The sequence below is a fragment of the Nicotiana tabacum genome, chromosome 17 (assembly GCF_000715075.1).
Source record: "Nicotiana tabacum cultivar K326 chromosome 17, ASM71507v2, whole genome shotgun sequence".
Classification (NCBI taxonomy): Eukaryota; Viridiplantae; Streptophyta; class Magnoliopsida; order Solanales; family Solanaceae; genus Nicotiana; species Nicotiana tabacum.
The window spans coordinates 71,921,459-71,943,249 of NC_134096.1; the positions used below are offsets into that span (position 1 = coordinate 71,921,459).

At 32.7% G+C, this 21,791-nt stretch overlaps 2 protein-coding genes across 3 annotated transcripts; both read right to left on the reverse strand.

The window, feature by feature from the left end:
- Nucleotides 1-500: 500 nt before the first annotated feature.
- On the reverse strand, nt 501-5,816 carry LOC107814160 (proteasome subunit alpha type-4). Of its 2 annotated transcripts, none has more exons than XM_016639510.2 (2): nt 5,679-5,816; nt 501-1,450 (listed from the first exon to the last, which is right to left on the reverse strand). In XM_016639510.2, the coding sequence occupies exon 2, from the start codon at nt 1,427-1,429 to the stop codon at nt 683-685; it is 747 nt and encodes a 248-aa protein (XP_016494996.1). In that variant the 5' UTR covers nt 1,430-1,450; nt 5,679-5,816; the 3' UTR covers nt 501-682. The 2 variants fall into 2 exon arrangements, with proteins under 2 accessions (XP_016494996.1, XP_075090575.1); XM_075234474.1 differs by having other exon boundaries at nt 5,533-5,679.
- A 12,183-nt stretch (nt 5,817-17,999) lies between these two features.
- Nucleotides 18,000-20,025, reverse strand: LOC107814159 (UDP-glycosyltransferase 43). The gene has a single exon (XM_075234475.1). It carries the CDS (start codon nt 19,812-19,814, stop codon nt 18,369-18,371), a length of 1,446 nt encoding a protein of 481 aa, XP_075090576.1. The 5' UTR covers nt 19,815-20,025; the 3' UTR covers nt 18,000-18,368.
- Between the last annotated feature and the right edge of the window lie 1,766 nt (nt 20,026-21,791).

Sequence of the window (21,791 nt, forward strand, 5' to 3'; positions counted from 1 at the left end):
ACATGCTTTTTCTATGAAATAAACTCATTTTTCACTATTAAATAGAATATTAATAATTTCACACATTTGAATAACTCAAACATATTTTGAAGTGAAAAAATAAGTTGATCCACTTGGGGCTGCTACACCTTTGGTAACACACACGCTCTCTCTCTCTCGCCACTAATAAGTTTAAACCCAAGACTTTTCTATTTATGAGTTCTTTAGTCCTAATCAAAGAATTTGCCCAGACCGTTTAGTTATTATTTGAATTCCTTAATAATAAACATGATAAGTGAAATTTGTTACCCTAAATTTAATTTGATGAATAGCCGCTAACATATTCTTTTAAAATTAGCAGCTCATGACATTGTTTTAGAACGAAACATCATTACCGTTTTGGTTTAATTTGTTCTCTAATTTAGCTTTTTTCTTTTATTATGATCTCAAGTTTGATGGATAGAATATAGCTTTAAAGAGTAATAACAAAATTACCGAACTGCACTAACAGAAATCGGAAATAAAAAACCAAACCATACTGAACTTAAAACCGTACCAAACCAACGGATAGAACGCCCCTAATTCAACATAAATATGCAGTCGTAATAAGAAACAAATCCATCACTTAAATTTTAGTACAACATATATTCGGATGGTGTAGAGAGTCATGAATGCCAAATCCCGACCAAAAGACATTCTTCTACTATTCTTCTGCGGCAGGTTGGGTCAGTCCAGACCGCACCAACATTGCATTCAGAGTTTCAGGTGAGCATGCTTGATACTTGACTTTCCCATTAGAGAGAAATACCTCAGCAAGTTCAAGTTTCTCTGAAGTGAGACTAGTGCTGTCCATCGTCTTACTAAGCACTTTAAGCGCGAGTTGAACGGCCTCTTCCCTTGTGATATCATCCTTGCAATCCTGCTTAAGTATTGACTGAGCAGCCTGGTTGTTTGCTCCGATTGCTGCAGCTTTCCAACCACCATAATTTCCACTTGGGTCGCTCATGTAGAGTTGGAAGCCGTAATTTTTATCCCAACCTGCAAAGAGAAATGAAACACCAAAAGGGCGAAGTCCACCAAACTGTGTGTAACCTTGCTTGGTGTCACATAGTGACTGAACAAGTTGTTCAACTGGCATGGGTTCTTGATAAGCGAACGTATAGCGCTGAGCCTGGACCCTGGCCGTGTTGATCAATATGTTGGCATCAGACATAATTCCAGCTACGGCACACGCCACATGATCATCAATCTTGTACATCTTCTCACTTGATGTTGAGGTCTGAAGCAGCTTAGATGTTACTTTCTTTTCACCCACCAGAACCACCCCATCCTTGGACAAGATGCCTATAGCACTACCTGCGTTTCCAATAGCCTCCATGGCATACTCAACCTGATAGAGACGACCTTCGGGGGAGAAGATTGTTGTACGGCTGTCATACCTTCGTGACATTGTTTCTCAACTGCAGTACACCTGAATATTTTTCATCATTCAGTGAGTTTGTTACATAAAAATTTCAAAGCATGAGAAACTTCGTTTATTCTATTGTACCCATACCATGAATAAGTCCAAACAACAAGTATGCAAGCAAGAGATAGAAGAAAAAAGGATGTAAAAATTGAGTGAGAACGATATAAGTTGCAAATGAATTGAAGCTGAAAATTGCCATGACCTACAACCTCGGGGAATTTCCTTCTGTAAGGCATAACTTTGGACTTTTGAAGCATGTGTACTGCTAAATTTAGATTTTGAGTTCTAGAATCAGTGACTCTTAAAATTTTCTTGAGGTTAACTCGATGTCCTACTTGTCTTATAAGTACTAGAAGAATAAAAAGTTCTCAACCATCATTTCATGGAGCCCAGAAGGTAGAGGAAAGAAGGCAGCTTAGACACATGAATATTCTTTAAATTTTAAATAAGTGAAGGATTTAATTTTAGATTTGCAGTACTTTTGGGAAGATTTAGTTAGCTGTAATGCAAACTCAGCATTTCCTCCTACTGGTAGCTTATGAACCATAAGTCAAGGGTTGTGTCACATGATTTCTGGACAGTTTCCTTTTCCTTCCACTACAGTTGTTCACGTTAGTGTTAGAGTTTTAGCACCTGCGCAGCCAAAACAACCATAGGTTCTACTAATTTTTAACCTAAACCTCTCTCTTCCACTTCATCCATCAAGCCTTTGATCTCCACTATTCTTATGACAGTTCCAAACAGAAATCACCCTATGAAAAAATCTTTTAGCTATGTAGCAAGTGAATCCCTCATTTATCGTAAATCATGGATGCTTAAAATTGTTTTTGTAATAGATCTAACTTTGGGATCAAGCTTAATGCTTAAACACTTTTCAGTAATGAATAATACTATATGCAACCACAATTATGTCTTTCGCTAGAGAGGACGTCCTATGCCACTTTTATTTTCACTAATGAATACAATCATATGCAAACAAGAACATGTTTTCCCTACGGCACTTTTATTTTCACAGAAAGCCAAGGTTCAATTAGTTGTTAACCAAGTGATAGTGGTCAATCAAGGCAGGGTAGAAGGAAGTTGTAATGAAAGACCAACAATCTCTTGAAATCCACTTAGCGAAAAAAAGAGCACAATGAAAGAAAAAGATCTATAAACCTATCAGTTGAGATAAAGTTTAGTCGTGTTAGTACGTTTACTTTAGGTCCAATGTTTGCTAGGAGTCTTTTGGTCATATTAAAGGTTTACATGCCAGTAAATAACGTAAAAGAACTTATAGTGCAAGAGAAACTAATCTTCTTATGATATTGGAAATAGACGGGCTTAAATGGAGCAATGTAGACAATGAGGATTCATATCGACCCCAAGTTGGTTGGGATTGAGGCATAGTTTTTCCTGTTGTAAGTCATAACTGTCAAACAGATAAAACAGGTATATGCAAATAACCCTTTGTGCTTTCGCACAAACAGCAATATTATCTGATTACGCATAGTCCAGCAAGTTACTCACTCTCCCACCTAAGTAGTATACATTGTTTTGCAAGCCATCTCAATCTATGGAATGTATTATCCACTCTACTTGTCTGGGGGAACCTCAGTAAAAATTAAACAAAGGGCATAAGAAGAATTTGGTGAACGAATTAACAAAAGGCAAGCCTCAAGTATAAACAGCGCCAAGAGTCTATGCTAGATTGCCAGTAATTGCAAACCAATTCTCTTTCTTAATCAGTTCCTAAACCTAAAAAATGAATACCATTCTGATCTCATGACATTCCACAGCACACACCATATCCGGGGGGAAAAACTTCAGACAGCAGAGACGCTTTATTCTACACGAGACGATAAAAGTATCAAGAATATGGATAGAATGCCATTAGCTCATGGTTATTAACACTATGTCTAGAAAAAGAAGAGACAAAAAGAAGTTCTAGCGTTTTCCTTTCCTCTATCGAACGAATCAATTTCTACACCATTATATTTCATTATGTTAACCATTCTCTGGGCATCTCGAAACAAACTAAAAGTAAGGTTAGCAATGTCATGTTTCACGTGGATTACATACATTTAGAGAGGAAAAACAACGTTTACTATTAAGACACCATGGTGGATCAAGGAAAAATTGAAAGACTTCATCATTCAGATGGCAAGAAAGAATTGTCCAAGAAAATAACCAGAAAGGTGGCAGAGGAAATCTTAACTGAGAAAAGCTTGAATTAGATAAGGAGCAGCAACAAGGATGGCCAGAAGAGAGGTACAGGTATAAAAAGTTATTAGTTATGGCACAGTTCTCTTTTCTTCTAATTTTCTCCACACTTGAGGTTGGCCAATCTATATCGTTTGCTATAGATAGGCCTCAAATGTCTATTAAACCAAAGAAGCTGGTTGACAATGGGAACTAAAGACACAATGGGGAGCAAATAGAGCTAATGCTACAGATTGAGCAATGATGATTAGGAGGATTATCTTCTTGATCAAGTCCAACACCTTTGAGGTCCAAAAAGGCAAGGATCCTTCTGAATATCCTGTCCAATTTGTGGAAATGGGAAAGGAGAGAGGATCCTTAGCTAGGGAGGTTTGTGGATAACGATCTCATGATGCAAGCTGTAGATGAGAGAGACTATTTAAGTCGGGGCCAAAAGCCAAAAGGCAATAGGACTAGGGACATTATGGAATTTATGGTACTTCTTAGCATTTAGACCCAAAAAGGAGAAAGGAATGAGCATGTGCACTATTGCTTATGAAGTTCCAGAGGAATTGTGAAAAACTTGGGAATTATTTGTGGAGAAGAGCTCTACTTCGAGTGACAGCAGACTCACGAAGATTGTAGACTCTGGAAGCACCTTCGCCTGTAGGCCATAGCAAAGTAGAAAAACCACATCGTCGTGGGTCTTATTGGCAGAGTTAAGATGTGGTTAGAGTTGCCTGCTAGAATAAGATGGCTACAATTGTCAGACTGAAGGTTAGTACCACCAGTATCTGCTTCATTTCTTGCAACCAAACGATTTTAAGGATTGATCAATTGTCCACTAATTGGATGTAAATACATTTCGGACTTGGTAAAGGGCACTCCAGAAATTTTTCAAGAGAAGAGCTTAACGTTATCCAAGGTTTATCATATACTAGATATCATTTCCAATAAATAAAACCATAATGATTAGGCAGGGGACTCTTTAGTAAAGCACCCTTACTGGATACAACACCTAAAGCATTACAAAAAAGAAGAGATAACGAGAGGAACTAGAAAATTGGGAATTAACTAAGCCAAGTGGGTATCTCATTTAAACTCAGTAAAAAGTGCTGCAATCTTGCAGCTTTGATTTGACATGCCTTCAACTGATCAGGCACTATTGTTTACTACTAGGGGGAACAATCACTGTGGACAAAAACTAACTACATCTCTCTCCTTTTCAACACTTGAAGCTCCAAATGAGGTCAGTACACATAATTCAATACATTATAACCTAACTCCACACTCGGAGCCATCCTAGAGAAGACAGACTTCATGGACATCTCAAATGAAGAAATCTTTCTAAATTGGCTCGGCCATTCAAAGCCCTCATACGGCACATGTGGTGCTAAACATGATTAATCTTTTAGATTAATCGCCAGAGTCCATGGCTTAAATACCTAAATCAGGTAATACAGCCCTTTGAATTTTCTTAGACATCCCTAGTCATATTTTGAGTCTTCTACTTCATAATATCCACCTATGACCTAACTTCCCTACCAAGTAATTCCCAAAAGCTAAACCGCTTCCATTGTTTATCTTAACGAATTTTGACTCTTTTTTCTCCAATTAAATCAACTCTTTACAACAAGAGCTGCTCGAAAGATGTACTTATTACACTATTAGTAAATAATTTAACCTTAATTTGAAATATTTTTATCCTAAAAAGTAAAATAAAGGAGAAAGAAGAGTAATGCTCGGAATAAACTAAACTTACTATCAACTACAAGCTTTCCCATGTAAACCCTCCTACCATATACTTCGTAAAAAACATAAATCAAGAACTTCAACTAATTTACTTATCTAATAACACAAACCCATCATTGATTTCGTGTAAAAAAAACTCAGGAAAAACATACCTTTACCATAATTACCAAGAAATTTGGGGGAAAACAATTCAACCATGGCGTAATTTCTCGATTAAATGCATAAAATTCACGGTAAAATAAACAACCATGTTGCAGTTTACTTAAGTGGGTAACGAAAGGAAAAGAAAGAGAGATACCTGGGATGTGAGATCTAAGAGAAGCACAATGAAAGAGTCGAGCTTATTGTTGTTTCTGTATACTTTAGTACTAAAGCTAGTCTTTTTGCGCAAGCTTTTGAAACGGGCCGGGTTGGGTTTGGCTGAGGCCTGAAAGGCTATTGGGCTCATTGACCCAATCAAGATATAGCCGGTGGCTGCAATAATGGGCTAAAGCTAAACATTTTGAAAAGAATAACGATGAATCGACTGTATTCGTTCGCGCAGCGAATATAACTAAGGCGAAATACATAAATACGATAAAATAAAATGCTCTTGTTGAGAGTCGTCGAACTCAAAACCACCGCTAACTAAGCGAGCGCTCTAACCAATTGAGCTACGAGAGCTTGTTGCTCTCTTATTTCAGTTCAAAGCAATTAATCTCTTGTTTCATAAATTTACTATAAAATTCAAATACATCTATGAATGATAAATTTGCTGAAAGTATAGCTACGAATGATAAATACAATGTAAATGTTTGATGTGTCGCGTAATTTTCCCTAAATAATATGTATAAATCATATATAATCAAAATATAATTTATGTTTACCGCCTAGAAAAAAGAAATAATGAATCCAGCCGATTAATTATTCAAAAATTCCTTTCGTTATAATTAATATATAATCTATGTATACCTGTTAGGAAAAATAAACAGTGAATCCGACTAGCTATTTGTGGTAAGATCCCTTCTAAGAACAGGAATGTCCTATTATAACACACTACTCCCAAAAAATTTAAATATTATTTAAATTTTTCTTCTTCTATGTTGGTCTAGTTTTAAAAGTCAAGGGGCTTATGTACAAACTCACAATCAATCAATGTACAGTTTTATCTTATTAAAAGATATTGGTTTAAATAGGATGGATGGCAATTGGCAAGCCTACTTCGAAAATTAACTACCGTTTGAGACTACAGTCTGCAAATTGGTGCATAGAAAACAAATGTTTTTATTTTTTGTTTAAGGTGTCAACTTGGTTAGTCTATTAAATACGCCTAGAAAGTCTATTTGCATGGCATTGGCCATTGAGAAACTCAAGCAAGCCAAATCAGTTAATAGGTGCTTTAAACTTCAAAATCAGGCCAAGCTCTTTTTTTTTTCTCTGTGTGTGTGATAGCATTAGTTAAGAGATATGTCTGTCATAAAACAAAGAAATATATCATTGTATTCCACAATAATTACTACTACAGTTGAAAGACCATTTGATGCTAATTGTTTGTAAACAATTTTGCATCATCTAACAAGATCTATATATCTCTATCAATTTCTCTCACACTTGATGAAGAAAGAGATACACAACAAACAGGGCAAAACTCTATTGGCAATAAGATTTCACGTGACCCTCCGAATTGCTTAGGTCTATTGCTTTGAATGCCGTGCCGAATTCATAATTTAAATTTGATGGGTTCGAATTTAACGATTCTTAGTACTGGGATCATTGTATGATTATATGTTAAAACTATTGATAAAAATAATTCATTTCAAAAGATATTTTGGACTAGTATGTATCTTCTTGCATGAAGTCATATGTCCATGTGTCAATATCTTCAAAGAAACTTAGCCAATTTTCATGCTAAATAACAAGTGGCATATATGAGAACAAGTGTCCAATACACTTGTCTTATTTCTAGCCATCCTTAAAGCCTATATATAGGCTCATCAGTAGACTTCCAAAGATAATCAGAAATATTTTCCTTTCTTTTCTTCCTTCTTATACGTTTTGGTTAGTATGCTTTCCAACCAAAGCTTTATTAGTAATCTCCCTTAATCATTAGCTATTATTCCCTAATAGCTAGCCATTGAAAATTATAGAAAACCTTTATTCTTTCTTTAAGAAAATCCTATTCTAATTAATCATTAAGATTTGTTGGTGTATTATATTTGCTGACTCAGGTATCCTCTTAAATTGAGGCTTTGAGAAAACTCTACTTGAATCCATTTAATTTTTTTTTACCGACAAACCTGTGAAAGGTCGCTTGTTTAATCTTGGGGAAACATTTTAACATTTCATATTGCTGAAATAGTTTCTTAGGATAGTGCCCAACACAACTCAAGCCAATTCGTGTTTGCTCACAAATAATATTATTGCAATATTATCGTAATTTTCTCGTGTCATTTCCCTACAATCTAAAAAACTATGGCAAGTAATACTACTACGAAAATTTTTGATGGTGCTACCAATCTTGATGTTGTCTCCGCTGCTACTACATCTGAAATAATGTGGCCAATGTGAGAGATTAGGTGATAGATTCTGGTGTTACTAGGTACATTTGTGCAAACAAAAATAAATTTTTTCTGACATCCAAGTTGAAGAAGGAGAAGAAATAATTTATCTTGGTGACTCAAGAACAACTCGCTTTCTTGGAAAAGGAAAAATTCTTCTCAAACTCACCTTTGGTAAAACTCTAACATATATCTAATATCCAAACTAATTTGGTTTCTGTGGGATTATTAGGAAAGGTTAGAGTGAAGTTTTTTTTTGAAAATAATGAGGTCGTACTGACCAAAAATAATTTTTTTATGGGCAATAAATATTGTAATCATGGTTTATTTTTGCTTAATATTTCTAATACTAGCAATGAAAATGCATTTTCTTCTGCCTATATGGTTGAGTCTATTTCTTTATGGCATGCTAGACTAGGACATGTTAATGTCGCATATATAAGAAAAATGCAGTCAGTAGGCTTAAGATCTGGTTTAGACTCAAATAATATTAACAAGTGTGAAATATGTGTTGAAGCTAAAAGTACTAGAAAGACTTATTTTTCTGTAAATAGAGAAATTAAATTATTATCCTTGATTCACACTGATTTAGGCGATCTAAAGCATACTATGACTAGAGATGGTAAAAGATATTATGTGACTTTTATTGATGATTTTTCTAGATTTACTAAGTTGTATTTGCTTAGAAATAAAGATGATACCTTTAATGCTTTTATTTCTTATAAAACTGAGGTTGAAAATCAACTTAATAGAAAAATCAAGAGAATTAGATCTGATAGAGGAGGAGAATATTTATCTTTGAATGATTTTTGTGAAAAGAATGAAATTATTCATGAAGTAACTTCACCTTATTCCCCTGAGTCAAATGGAGTAGCTGAAATAAAAAATAGAACACTGAAAGAGATGATGAACTATATGTTAGTTAGTTCTAATGCTCCTGATAATTTGTGGGGTGAAGCTATATTATCTACATATCACTTACAAAATAGAATACCACATAGAAGAACTGGCAAAACTCCGTATGAATTGTGGAAGAGTTATAAACCTAACTTGGAATATCTAAAAGTGTGGGGGTACCCTGCTAAAGTTCTGTAGCCTGAACCCAAAAAGAGAAAAATGGGTTCTAAAATAGTTGACTGTATGCTTATTGGATATGCTGAACATAGTGCTGCATATAGATTTCTTGTTTTAAAAAGTGATGTCCTTGATTGCAATACTATAATTGAGACAAAGAATGTTGAGTTCTTTGAATATATTTATCCATTGTCTGATAAAATTTCCCATACACTTGTTGAAACAGATAATAAAACTACCTCTAACGAGGAACTGAGAAGGAGCAAAAGGCCTAGGAAGAAATATTTTTCTTATGGAAATGATTTTCCAACTTTTCTTGTCGATAATGAACCATCAAATTATTTTGAAGCTATATCTTCTTCAGAAGCTAATTATTGGAAAGAGGCAATAAAAGTTAAAATTGATTTTATCATGAAAAATAATACATGGATTTTAACTGATTTACCTCCTGGTGCAAAAACTATTGGTTGTAAATGGATTTTCAAAAAGAAATTTAATCTTGATGAATCTTTAGATAAATATAAAGCTCGGTTAGTAGCAAAAGAATTTTCTCAAAAGCAAAATATAGATTATTTTGATACATTTGCACTAGTGACTAGAATATCTTCTGTTCGAGTTTTAATTGCCTTAGCTTCAATCCGTAAGCTTTTTATCCATCAAATGGATGTCAAAATAGCTTTTTAAAATGGTGATTTAGAAGAAGAGATTTATATGGTTCAACCTGAAGGTTGTGTCATTCCTGTACAAGAAAATAAAATTTGTAAATTAATTTATGATTTTAAACAAGCTCCTAAGCAGTGATATGAGAAATTTGAACAAGTCTTACTGAAAGACAATTTTTCTTCAGTTGAGGTGGATAAATGTGTTTATACTAAAGTGGTAGACAATGATTATGGGATAACATGTCTATATGTTGATGACATGCTTATATTTGGTACAAGTTTAAATATTGTGCAAAGTACTAAATTATTTTTGTGTGCTAATTTTGATATGAAAAATCTGGTGAAGTAAATACAATATTGGGAGTTAAAGTTATAAGGAGTGAAGATGGCATAATGCTATCACAAGAACATTATGTTGAGAAACTTCTTAAGAAGTTTGAATATTTTAATATCACACTTGTGAGCACTCCTTTTGATACTAACTCTCAGTTGAAAAAGAATAACGATGACCCAGTTGCTCAGTCTAAATATGCTTAGATTATTGGGAGTCTGATGTATTTAATGAATTTTACAAGACCTGATATAGCATATGTTGTGTGTAGACTGAGTAGATATACTCATAATCCCAACAACGAGCATTGGTCTGTATTAGCTAGACTAATGAAATATTTGCGAGGAACCATGAATTACGGTATCCTATATAGTGGATTTCCTTCTATTTTAGAATGGTACAGTGAAGCAAACTAGTTCTCTGATTCAGATAGACAAAATCCACTACACATGTATCATTTGTGTGTCACATATATATCATATTTGTATCAATTATGTATCACATGTATACCTGTATATGAGATACATGCATGATACATGTGTCGCAGAAACTTTTTTGAACTCGATTTAATTACGAATTTTGATACAAAACCAGTCCAAATCACCTCCAATCTTGCTCAAATTTTGTATATTGACTTATCTATATGTTTTCAATAAATTTCAACTATACCCACTGAAAAAGTTCCTTTTTTGCCTAGATTTTTGGAATATTATATTTTATTTTGTATTTCATCACCTTATTTGCTATCTCATCCATGAAATTTCCTTTCTGTCTTGCATCTAATGTTGCTAATCATATTTAAAAATATGAAAGGAGATTTTTGCATGTGATTCTTTGGGAAAAAGAACCTTATTTATTTGGTTTTTTAATTTTTATATGTGTTTGGCTAATTTTTATATGTATTTTGTTGAGAAACTTCTTAAGAAGTTTGAATATTTTAATATCACACTTGTGAGCACTCCTTTTGATGCTAACTCTCAGTTGAAAAAGAATAACGATGACCCAGTTGCTCAGTCTAAATATGCTCAGATTATTGGAAGTCTGATATATTTAATGAATTTTACAAGACCTGATATAGCATATGTTGTGTGTAGACTGAGTAGATATACTCATAATCCCAACAACGAGCATTGGTCTGCATTAGCTAGACTAATGAAATATTTGCGAGGAACCGTGAATTACGGTATCCTATATAGTGGATTTTCTTCTACTTTAGAAGGGTACAGTGAAGCAAATTGGTTCTCTGATTCAGATAGACAAAATCCACTAGTAGTTATGTATTCACCCTTGGTGGTGGTGCAATATCGTAGAAATCAGCTGAACAGACGATCATAGATAGGTCGACTATGAAATCAGAGTTTGTAGCTCTGAGTTAGCTGGGTCTGAGGCTGAGTGGCTAAGAAACTTCTTAACTAATATCCCTTTAATAAAGGACGTATTCCCTTCTGTGTCTATGCACTGTGATTGTCAAGCGGCACTAGCTATTGCAAAGAATAAATCTTATAATTCTAAAAGTCGACACATGAAACTAAGACATGATGCCATAAAATAACTATTGAGAGATGGAATAATTTTCATTGACTATGTGAAGTCAGAAATACATTTGGTCGATCCTCTGACTAAACCTGTGGGAAGAAAATTAATTCTTCAAACCTCAAAAGAGATGGGGTTAAGGCCGACATGTTGTCAATAGAGATGGTAACCTAACCTATGTGATTAGAGATCCCATGAAGTAGGTTCATATGGGTAATAACAAGTCGATATTGGCACTGAAGTACTAAAAGAGAGTGCTTGACTGCTACTAATTGAGAGTCTGAGTTATAACTCTTAATGAAATTCATAGTCCTTATGGTGGTGTATTTAAAAGCAATATACACTTGATGAATTCACCTATATGAGAGTGGAGTGGGCTGCTCCTATGAGATTTTGGCCTAGTCTCTAAAGCTCTCATGAATAACCAGGCACGCGCATAGCCCCGTGGCGCAAAATCGCATTGAAGAGCAAAATTATGAGGGTTGAAATGTGATTGATAAAATCTCTAACTTACAATAAGAATTATTGGTTCAAAGAAATATTATATTTCACCAGTAATTCAGTGAGTTAAGTTTTATTGGTCTAAGTTTGGTTCATATCCCTGAAAACACCAAACCCATTACATTTAGACCATGCAAATCCAGCACGTCTTACTCTTTCCTACTTTGCATTCCTAAAATATCTTTTGATGTGGGGGGTTGTTGATAAAAATAATTCATTTCAAAAGATATTTTGGACTAGTATGTGTCTTCTTGCATGAAGTCATATGTCCATGTGGCAATATCTTCAAGGAAACTTAGCCAATTGTCATACTAAATGCTTTAATAATCTCCCTTAATCACTAGCTATTATTACGGGTGTTCAAAACCAAATCGAAACCGAAAATCGAACCGAAACCAAAGCTTAATAACTTATTGGTATTGGGTTAACAGTTTAACGGACGGGGAACAGATTGAAAATTTTCTATTAACGGCTTATCGGTTTGGGGGTGGATTATTCAATTTTCTTAACGGATAATCCGTTAACATCTTAAGATATATATATATATATATATTATTTAATTTTCTTAATGGATAATCCGTTAACCCGTTAAGAATATATATATAATTTATTTTTATCCATATAACTGCTCTGGACAATTGTACGAAGTGCAAAGTGAATTGTACTGATTTATTTTTATCCATAAATATGAATTGATATTCTTGGATGTTGTTTCTTCTAAGTAGTGGGTTAATTAGTTATCTGGGCAGAGGTGTTATCCAAACAGGTTTTTAATTATTACTCCCATCTTGTATGTATGACACTTTTAACTTTGACCCAACAAGCTTGTTCACCGGAACGAGTTTCATATATTGAAGAAAGCTCTCAAATGTGTTGCTGCTGCCGGAACTCGTGCAGATATAAAATGTTATCTTTCCGTGTCTTATATTTTTACTTCGGTTTATTACACGATTTACTAATTAAAAAAGCACAATCTAATTCGATAACCGCCCGATAATAGCTAAACTGATACCAACCCGCCTGATATCTTATCGGGTGGCTAGCGGATTAATACATTTAAAAACCGATAATCGATAAGGCGAACCGTTAAGAGTAAATAACCGCCCGCTCCGCCCGACAAGCAGCCCTAGCTATTATTCCCTAATAGCTAGCCATTCAAAATATAGAAAACCTTAATTCTTTCTTCAAGAAATTCCTATTCTAATTATTCCTTAAGATTTGTTAGTGTATTATTTTTGCTGATTCATGTATTCTCTTAAATAGAGGTAGACTTGTTTAATCATGGGAAAATATTTTACATTGCTGAAATAGTTTCTTAGAACAGTGCCCAACACTACTCAAGCAAATTCATGTATCTGCTCCCAAATAATATTATTGCAATATTATCGTTATTTTCTCGTGTCATTTTCGTACAAAAACTATGGGTCGTACCTAGCTAATTTTTGTATAATTCAATATTTTCTGCAATTTCCTTGAGTTTTACACTGATAAATCTAGGTTTAAACTAAAGTTATGAATTCAAATGAACCTAACTCTACAATACTAGATCCGCCCCCGCCCACAAATATAAAATATTGCACTATATGTGCATGTCTAGAGAGAGAGAGGGGAGAGAGAGATATCTTCTTACCCTTCAATCATGTACTATTTTTAAAAATACTAGTATCTATGAACGTGTGTTGCACGTTAACACTAACTCGTGATGATATAAACATTTATTTATATGAAGAAAAAATAAAATTTAATTAATGAGAGAAATTTTATATTTAACAACACAGCAATCATCTAAATACCGTTACATTAGCATAATACATGAATTTAAAATAAAAGGACATCATCAAAACTTACACAAATGATCAATTTTGTCATATTAGTTAGATAATTATGTATTATGGTTTAAAAGTATTTAATGTGATGATATCTTAACGAACACTTCTTTGTGGACAATATTTTTTTGTGTTTGTTTCCTACTAATACTTTGGTTGCTTTGCCTTAACCAAAACTCTTGTTGTCGATCTTGATATCCCTCTTGAAAGTGCAACATACAGTTGTTTGTAATATAGTCCAATATTTAGGATATTTGTCCCTGTGCTTTATTTGTTATATTTGCAAAACTTAAACATACTAAAAATTATTTTCACACAAATTTAGAAGGATATACTTTAGTTTCGGAAGACGAAAGTTGAATTCAGGGATAATAATATACTTAAAAACACATTGACCAGTATCATAAGTTTTTCATACATGACGTTATTGTCAAAACTTCTATACCATTTGTGTGCTATTACATAAGCTATTCAACGTATCTATATTTTTCAGTAGCATGACGTACATTATTTTTTCAAAATTAACCTATATACAATGGAAGATCAATTTTAACTTAGTCTATTATATATACGGTGACACTAACATATGTAAGAAATAATAAACTTGATAACAAATATGTATGGTAGAAGAACATTTGGTATTAAAGTATTTAAATATTCTTATTGGTAGTAATTATTGGTATTATTTTCTGATGAGTCAAAAACTGAAAAATATTTTATTTTTACTATAAAATTTTGCAATCAACCTTTTATTTAGTTGATCAACATATTCATTTCTGCTAGCTAAGATATCTTTTTAATTCTATCATGCGATTTGCACAAATTGCGTTTTAATCTAATGATAGAAATATTTCTCTTATTAAATGCACTACTATTAATATTGGGATTAATAACCAAGTGTTCAGGGAAAAATAAATTATCTTTTATTGGATGCTCTTATTTGTTTCCGACATGAAGCAAAAAAGACGCTGAATACTGGATCTGTTTTTACTTTATATTTCTTGTCAGTTGAATCTTTTTCATTTGAGGCTAGAAGTATAACTTTGGCAAGCTAGCTTTTACAGTCTCTGTTTTTGTCAATTTTGGAACTACTTGTAGTACTTGACATAAATCACCTCCCAAACTATTAATTTTTCACTAAACGGTTTATTAATATCTAATATATCTTTAGAACTCCGTTAGACACTTAGCCATAAGTGCTTCATTCCATATTATCAATTATTTTTCCTTATAAATTTAGCATCATTACTCTGCTTTGATATACTTGTGATGGTTATTTAAGTTATTTGAAAAGGTATATCAAATTTAAAGTGAGTGACCTCACAATAAAATCGTTGTTGGTACACCACTTGCTATTATTGCTAACAGTGTCATGCCTCTTGATATGATATTTGCAAGTAATGCATGACATAGAAATATTATTTCGATTCTGCCGGAGGCATCTACAAAGAATAATTCCGTTATAGCAGAGTCAACTCTTTATAATATAGTCTTGAAAGTTTGTTCTTGTTTTGGATTTAGTTTTGATTGTGCTTCCTTAGACACTTGTATAGCATTTTGATTCTTAATAATATATTAACCTTTTTAATTTTATTCTAACGCTCTTTTTATGGAATAAGTTTATGTACCCTAAGTTTTTTTTAACTTGAATAAGAATTTTGCTCATATAATGAATTTAAAAAATAATTTAATTGGATTCTCTTGCTAAATAATTAATTAAAAGATTTAATTATTTAATTTTAACATAAAAATAATTTACTATATGTTGATTCAGAACTTAATATTAGTTCATATCTTGTTTTGAATATTTAATCTTAAAATTAATTTTATCCACCATAAATTTTATTTTCAAAGAGTAAAAGATTAATATGACATTTTACTTTTAGATCCTTATGTCTATAGAATTATTAGTAGTATTGACTCTTACTAGCCATTTGTTTCTCTTCTCACACATTTATATTCTTAAATATCTTTTAGTTGTTGTTTAATAATTGGGTATTTTTTAATATTATGCGAAAAATTGATAAAAAAATATTACTTGAGTAGAAAAATAGTTCAAATATAATATAAAAATATATTATCGTGGGGGCATTTTTATTTTTAATTTTAACTCTTTATGCAGTTCATTTAATATTACTTTTAATTTTTTTGTATTGGACATTATGGAGTGGTAATGTATTGCCAATACAGAGGATTCTGATAAAATTAATTTTATTAAAATTTTCTACATATTTTTAATAAGATTTTAATAGATAAATTTTATTAATTTTAAAATATTAAATATTAAAAATTAGCATAGAAGGTATTATAGTCCAAAAAATAAGTTATTGCAGTTATGCCCTTTACCTATGAGTTCTTATATTTAATATTTTAGGGCTATTTTGGTATATTAATATTATATCTATACTTTTATAATAATATAGGCTCTCATTTTTCTAAATGAATTTTGACAATATAATACATTATCAAATTAAATTAGTAAGAGGACATTATAATATGTTTCGAATTAAATTAGTAATAGAATTTTTTAAGAAGTATATCCTAAAAGTAATAAGATTACATGACTAAAAATATTTAGTAGTTCAATTTTATATGAATTGGACAACCTGAAAGTAATTATACTAATAGGATTTCTAAAGGTAATCATGTAGGATTCTAACGTGTAGTATTATGTCCTAAAACTAATAGGATTATAAGGCTAATATCTAGAATTCCAGTTATGCCCTTTTATTATGAGTTATTATGCTTAATATTATAAGATTATTTTTTGTAAGCCAACATTGTATTCATGCTTTTATAATAATAATATATATATATATATATATATATATATTAAAGATGGTCATATATTTTGTTTAGAACTCTTAAGATTAAAAGTCTTCATTTACCTCCGCAACCATGAAAGCCTGGGTCCGGGCCGCACTAGCCCCTATTTGCATGTCCCCCTCAGATGTTCGATCACTCTTAAATTAGCATGGAATTGAAGATTCTTATCGAACTCTCGACAAATGAAATCCCAACAGATTTTGTTCCCATCCGAAGGATATAGGATGTTGTAGCTAGCTAATTTTATGTGTAGGACCTTAGATACTTTAAATTTGGAACTATAGTATTATTCTACCGGAGTAATAGCCTATTTGACAAATCTTCTAAAATTTATTTATTTTGAGAACTATTATTTTTTAAAGTGCTTTTCAAAAAAGTATTTTTGACGAGAATCGATTTGTGTTTGGCTAATTAATTTGAAAAATACTTTTGAGCAGTAATTAGTGTTTGACCAAACTTTTGAAAATTAGTTTCAAGTGTATTTTTCTCAATTGTGTTTCTCAGAAAAGTGCTTTTGGGGAGAAACTATATTTTTCTGCTTCTCAAAAATTATTTATGCTTCTCCTCAAAAGCATTTTTTTTCCTTGTAAAAGCTTGGTCAAACACCTCAATTTTTGGCCAAAAACACTTTTGTCACAAAAAAAAAAATCACTTTGCGTCCAAAATTAAGCAGGCTATAAACCTTATATAGATATATATACCTGAACGGGAAACTTTTGCCTTTCTTCTCCTCTTATCAATGTGAAATTCCCAAAACGTGCGTTAGAACTTTTTCTATAACGATAACTTCTTCACGTGAGACCATTCCTAATGTTAGAATTTTTTTTACTGTACTGTGTACATTGATAATGTAAAAAAAAATCAATTTTACTGACTATTTATTTGACAAGTATGAATTAGTAATTGACTCATTACGATGGGCAAAAATTCATTGATAGTGAAAAAATCTTTTATATTGTCACTACATATAATTAAATCATTACTAATAGTATTCCCCTGTGACATAATTCCTTAGCAACTGGACAGTAGTTTTGAATTTTATTTTTTGATTGCTAACATTTGGACAGTAGTTTTTGCTAGTCTCACTCATCCTCTTCTGGTTCTTTATAGTTTACACAGATTGTTAAAGGAACACAAATATAACAACAACAACAACATACCTAGTGTGACTTACAATTGGGGTTTAGGAAGGGTGATATGTATGCATGCCTTATCTTCTAGCTTCTGAAAGTAGAGAGATTGTTTCTGATAAACAGACGAAATATAACAGACACATAAAAACCAAAATAACCTTACATTAAACAATTAGAAGAATGTAATGGATCCATATTTACTAAATGTAACAATAATCCTATATTAAACCAAACTGAGGAATTACAACTGATTCATGAAACAAAAAAATAGAAAATAAGAAAAGGAAGGTTCGAAATTGCTATTACAAAATAGCTAATGAAAAGAAAAGGTCAAGTTCTAGCTTAGCCTAACTACTACACACTCATACTATTTGGTATTTTCTCATTTTAATAACTGGCCCAAATACTAGTCCAAGAGTATAATTGGTAAAGGCATGTTCATAACAGAGAAGTTGCAATGAAGCAGACAGCCCTTGTATTCTACTTTTTACAAATATTATTCTTCCAATACTTATACTTTATTGTAGTCAAAGCCACCAAGTTGGACTAACTAAACTCTTTTTTTTCAAATCACAGCCAATAATTTATCAATCAACTGTCCTAGAAAAACAGAAGATGAGCCATTTTCCTTCCAAACTTCCTTGCATTTTTCACTTATTTTCTTAAACCTTTGTCTCACCTCACCCTCACCATCCATCAAATTTTTAACCCCATTTGCCACTTTCTCTGATGAAACCAATGTGGTACCATCTCTATAATCCATTGTGATTTCCACAGCCAAATTTAACTCTTTCACCATCTCAAATGCATTCAAGTGTTGCTCAGCATATACAGGCCATGTCCCAATTGGCACCCCATAGTATAAACTTTCAAGAATTGAATTCCAACCACAATGTGACACAAATCCTCCAATGGCTTTGTGGGCCAAGATTGTCACTTGTGGGACCAACCCACATATTAAACCTTTCCCTTTTGTTGCTTCTAAAAAACCATATGGTAAAATTTCCTCTAGATTAGTATAATCATTTGGAAGTTCTCTCTTGTCCTTTGGTGCTTCCCTAATTGCCCACAAAAAAGGATACCCTGATTTTTCCAAACCTTTTGCTATTTCTTTCACTTGTGAAATACTAAGACTTCCCATACTCCCAAAACTCAAGAAAAGTACTGATGATGGAGCTTGATTATCAAGCCATTTCATTACATTTTCATGACCCCACAAATCTTGATGCCATTGAGCTGGTCCATTATGGTCTAGCACTGGTCCAATAGGATAAACTGGTGGTACAACATCAGCAACAGCACTTGCCAGTGAGTTTAAACAATAAGATTCAAGTTCTTGAAATGTATTTACAACAATACCCTTGGTTTCTTTGTACCTTCTTGCATGATGTAGGAACCAAGAGTAACCATCTATTTTTCTCTTTAGCATAAATGAAGGGAAACAATTTACAGGGACAGGATTGGAAAAACCAAGAATATTGAAATGAGTGGCTGAATCTTTGAACTCAGTGTTAACACTAACTTGAGCATCTAAACTTGAGAGGTGACACATGAAGCTTAAGAAAGTAGCAGGGGAAGCAAAGTAAAGATAACATGGGATGTTTAGTTCCTTAGCAACATCAATAAATGGAGTACAAAACATGTCAATAAAGAATCCAACAACTTGGCCCGAGTCTGAGTCTGAGTCTGAAATAAGGTTAACAAGTGCATCTTTGACTTGTGATGTATGATTTTGTATCAATAGTGATAAGAAGCCTATAGTGGCATCAAATTGATCGAGGGACGGCGGATCCGCCGTGGGGAGGGAGAGGAAATGGACGTTTCCGGTGGTGGCGGTGGCGGCGAGGAAGTCATTGTAGGATTGAACAAGTGGCCTTTGAGGGATGTTGATTAAGAGTATGGTGGCTGAAAAGTTTTGGTTTGTTTGAGTCAAGTGTTTAGCAAACTCAATGGTTGGAACAAGGTTGCCAAGTGCTGGTGTTGAAATGAACACTACCTTTGCTTTTTTCATGGTTGGTTTTTTAGTCTGGTTTGGTTTTTGGTTTTTGGTTTTTGGTTTTTGGTAATTGGAGATAAGGTGGTCACTATTGGTCACTATATAAAGTGTTGTCTTTAGCTACAGCCCCTTGTTTTGGAATCTTTCTTTCGAGTGGAGTAAGTTCCTTAATTGAACATCACAGTAGTACACCCTAAGAAAGTTATGATAATAAATAAATGGTGAGTTCATTAGGTAGGTCATTCTATATATTCGATTTTCAATTGGTAGTAGGTGGGACTCGCACGGGTGGACCCACATTGCCTATAGACGTTCGTAATACGCAGCGGAAGACAATAATAATTCTAGAAAGATCTTTTCGTGTTTAAAATTTATTTATATGTCAAAGATCGGATCTGAGACGTACATGGTAAAGAGAGTCTCGTTTCAAAATTTCTTCGATAGTGCAAAAACTTTATGCGTATCCACACCGAGATCGATCCTTGCTATCTACTCTTTGATCAATGAAACACGCAAACAAACTGAACGAAAAATTATGTTGAAACTTTTCTCAAAATTCTCAACCCAAAGGTAGAAGAACAAGAAATATTTTTTTTGTAATTGTATTTTCTCTCTTGGCTTTGTGTTGCGCCCCCACTTTCACAAAGTTTCTTCTCAAGAAATAATAAGAATAATGCTTCAATCTATAAACCCTTTTCCTATTTGGTTGAGGTGATTAACTTAGGGTAAAAATTTAATTCCAAAATTAAACTTCATGGAATAATTAAGGAAAAATTTACAATCCCATTATAAATGGGAAGATGCCGCAACGTCCTTGGGGCTTTCACGTAATGTCTTTATGGACTTTCTGCCAATCCAATTTCAATTGGATTTCATAACTCTTTATGAATATTATATTTTATATACATCTTTTATATAAAATAATATTAATTATATATATCACATATATATTTCAACCAAGAGATATAATTTAATTTATTCACAATATTAATCATATCTTCTGTGCTAGCAAATAATATAATAATATTTCATTTGGACTAATAACTAAATTTATTTGATTAATTAAATTCTTTAATTTAATTATCAAATAATAAAGTAATTAATCCTTTAGCAAAGATCAGAACACTCGTTAGTGTGCGACCCCATAGGTTCAATACTAAGCCGGTAGTAAGTTGATCACATCAATATACTAATCAAGGGTGGCGTCTAGCAACACTCCTTAACAACCGGATAGCATGAAGTATATAGTTTACTCTCAAGAACTTGTAAAAGAATAATGTAGTAATTCCTTCTGTCCTTATAGCTCTAGGTCACCCTAGGATATGATTCAACTGTCAAATCCTAATAGGCGACAAACTATGCGTTCATGTCAAATATAATCGACCATTGAATGACCTAAGAAACTCTTTTCTTCTTTCACTCAATTGCCCTAGTCAAGATCTTAATTTAGTTGTTTATAATTTATGACAACATGGAGCTTAAACTCATTACCAAGAGTTGACAGATTTCATCTTGATCAATCACTAATTTTACAAGTATTTAATCGTACCCAATATCCTTTCAACTATCGCCCTAGGGCCATATGTGTCTAGTATCAAAGCACAATAAATAACTTGTCAATTACTATGACGATCTCAGGTCAAAGGAAACTCTTACATCACATTCTTCAAAAGAATATCCTATTGACAGTTTATGGTAATTCTAACCATTAGGAATTATCCAATGAGTCGGTTCAATGATAATATCTCTATATGCATCATCTATTTATGTGATTTAGTTAATGAGATCAACTAATCTTCATCCCATAAAGACGATCACATAAATATTGATCTAGCCGGATTACTAATGTCCAAATTAATAATCCTACGATCAAGAACAAATTTAGATTAAGTTGTAAGAGACTATACTCTCATTATCAATATCTTCATCACGATGACAAGTCTCAACATTTAATCAAGGACCTTATTAAATTAATAACGCAATTAATAATAA

Bases quoted from the DNA above. Each gene is read 5' to 3' on its own strand.
- LOC107814160 (XM_016639510.2), bottom strand. From the start codon at position 1,429: ATGTCACGAAGGTATGACAGCCGTACAACAATCTTCTCCCCCGAAGGT.
- LOC107814159 (XM_075234475.1), bottom strand. From the start codon at position 19,814: ATGAAAAAAGCAAAGGTAGTGTTCATTTCAACACCAGCACTTGGCAAC.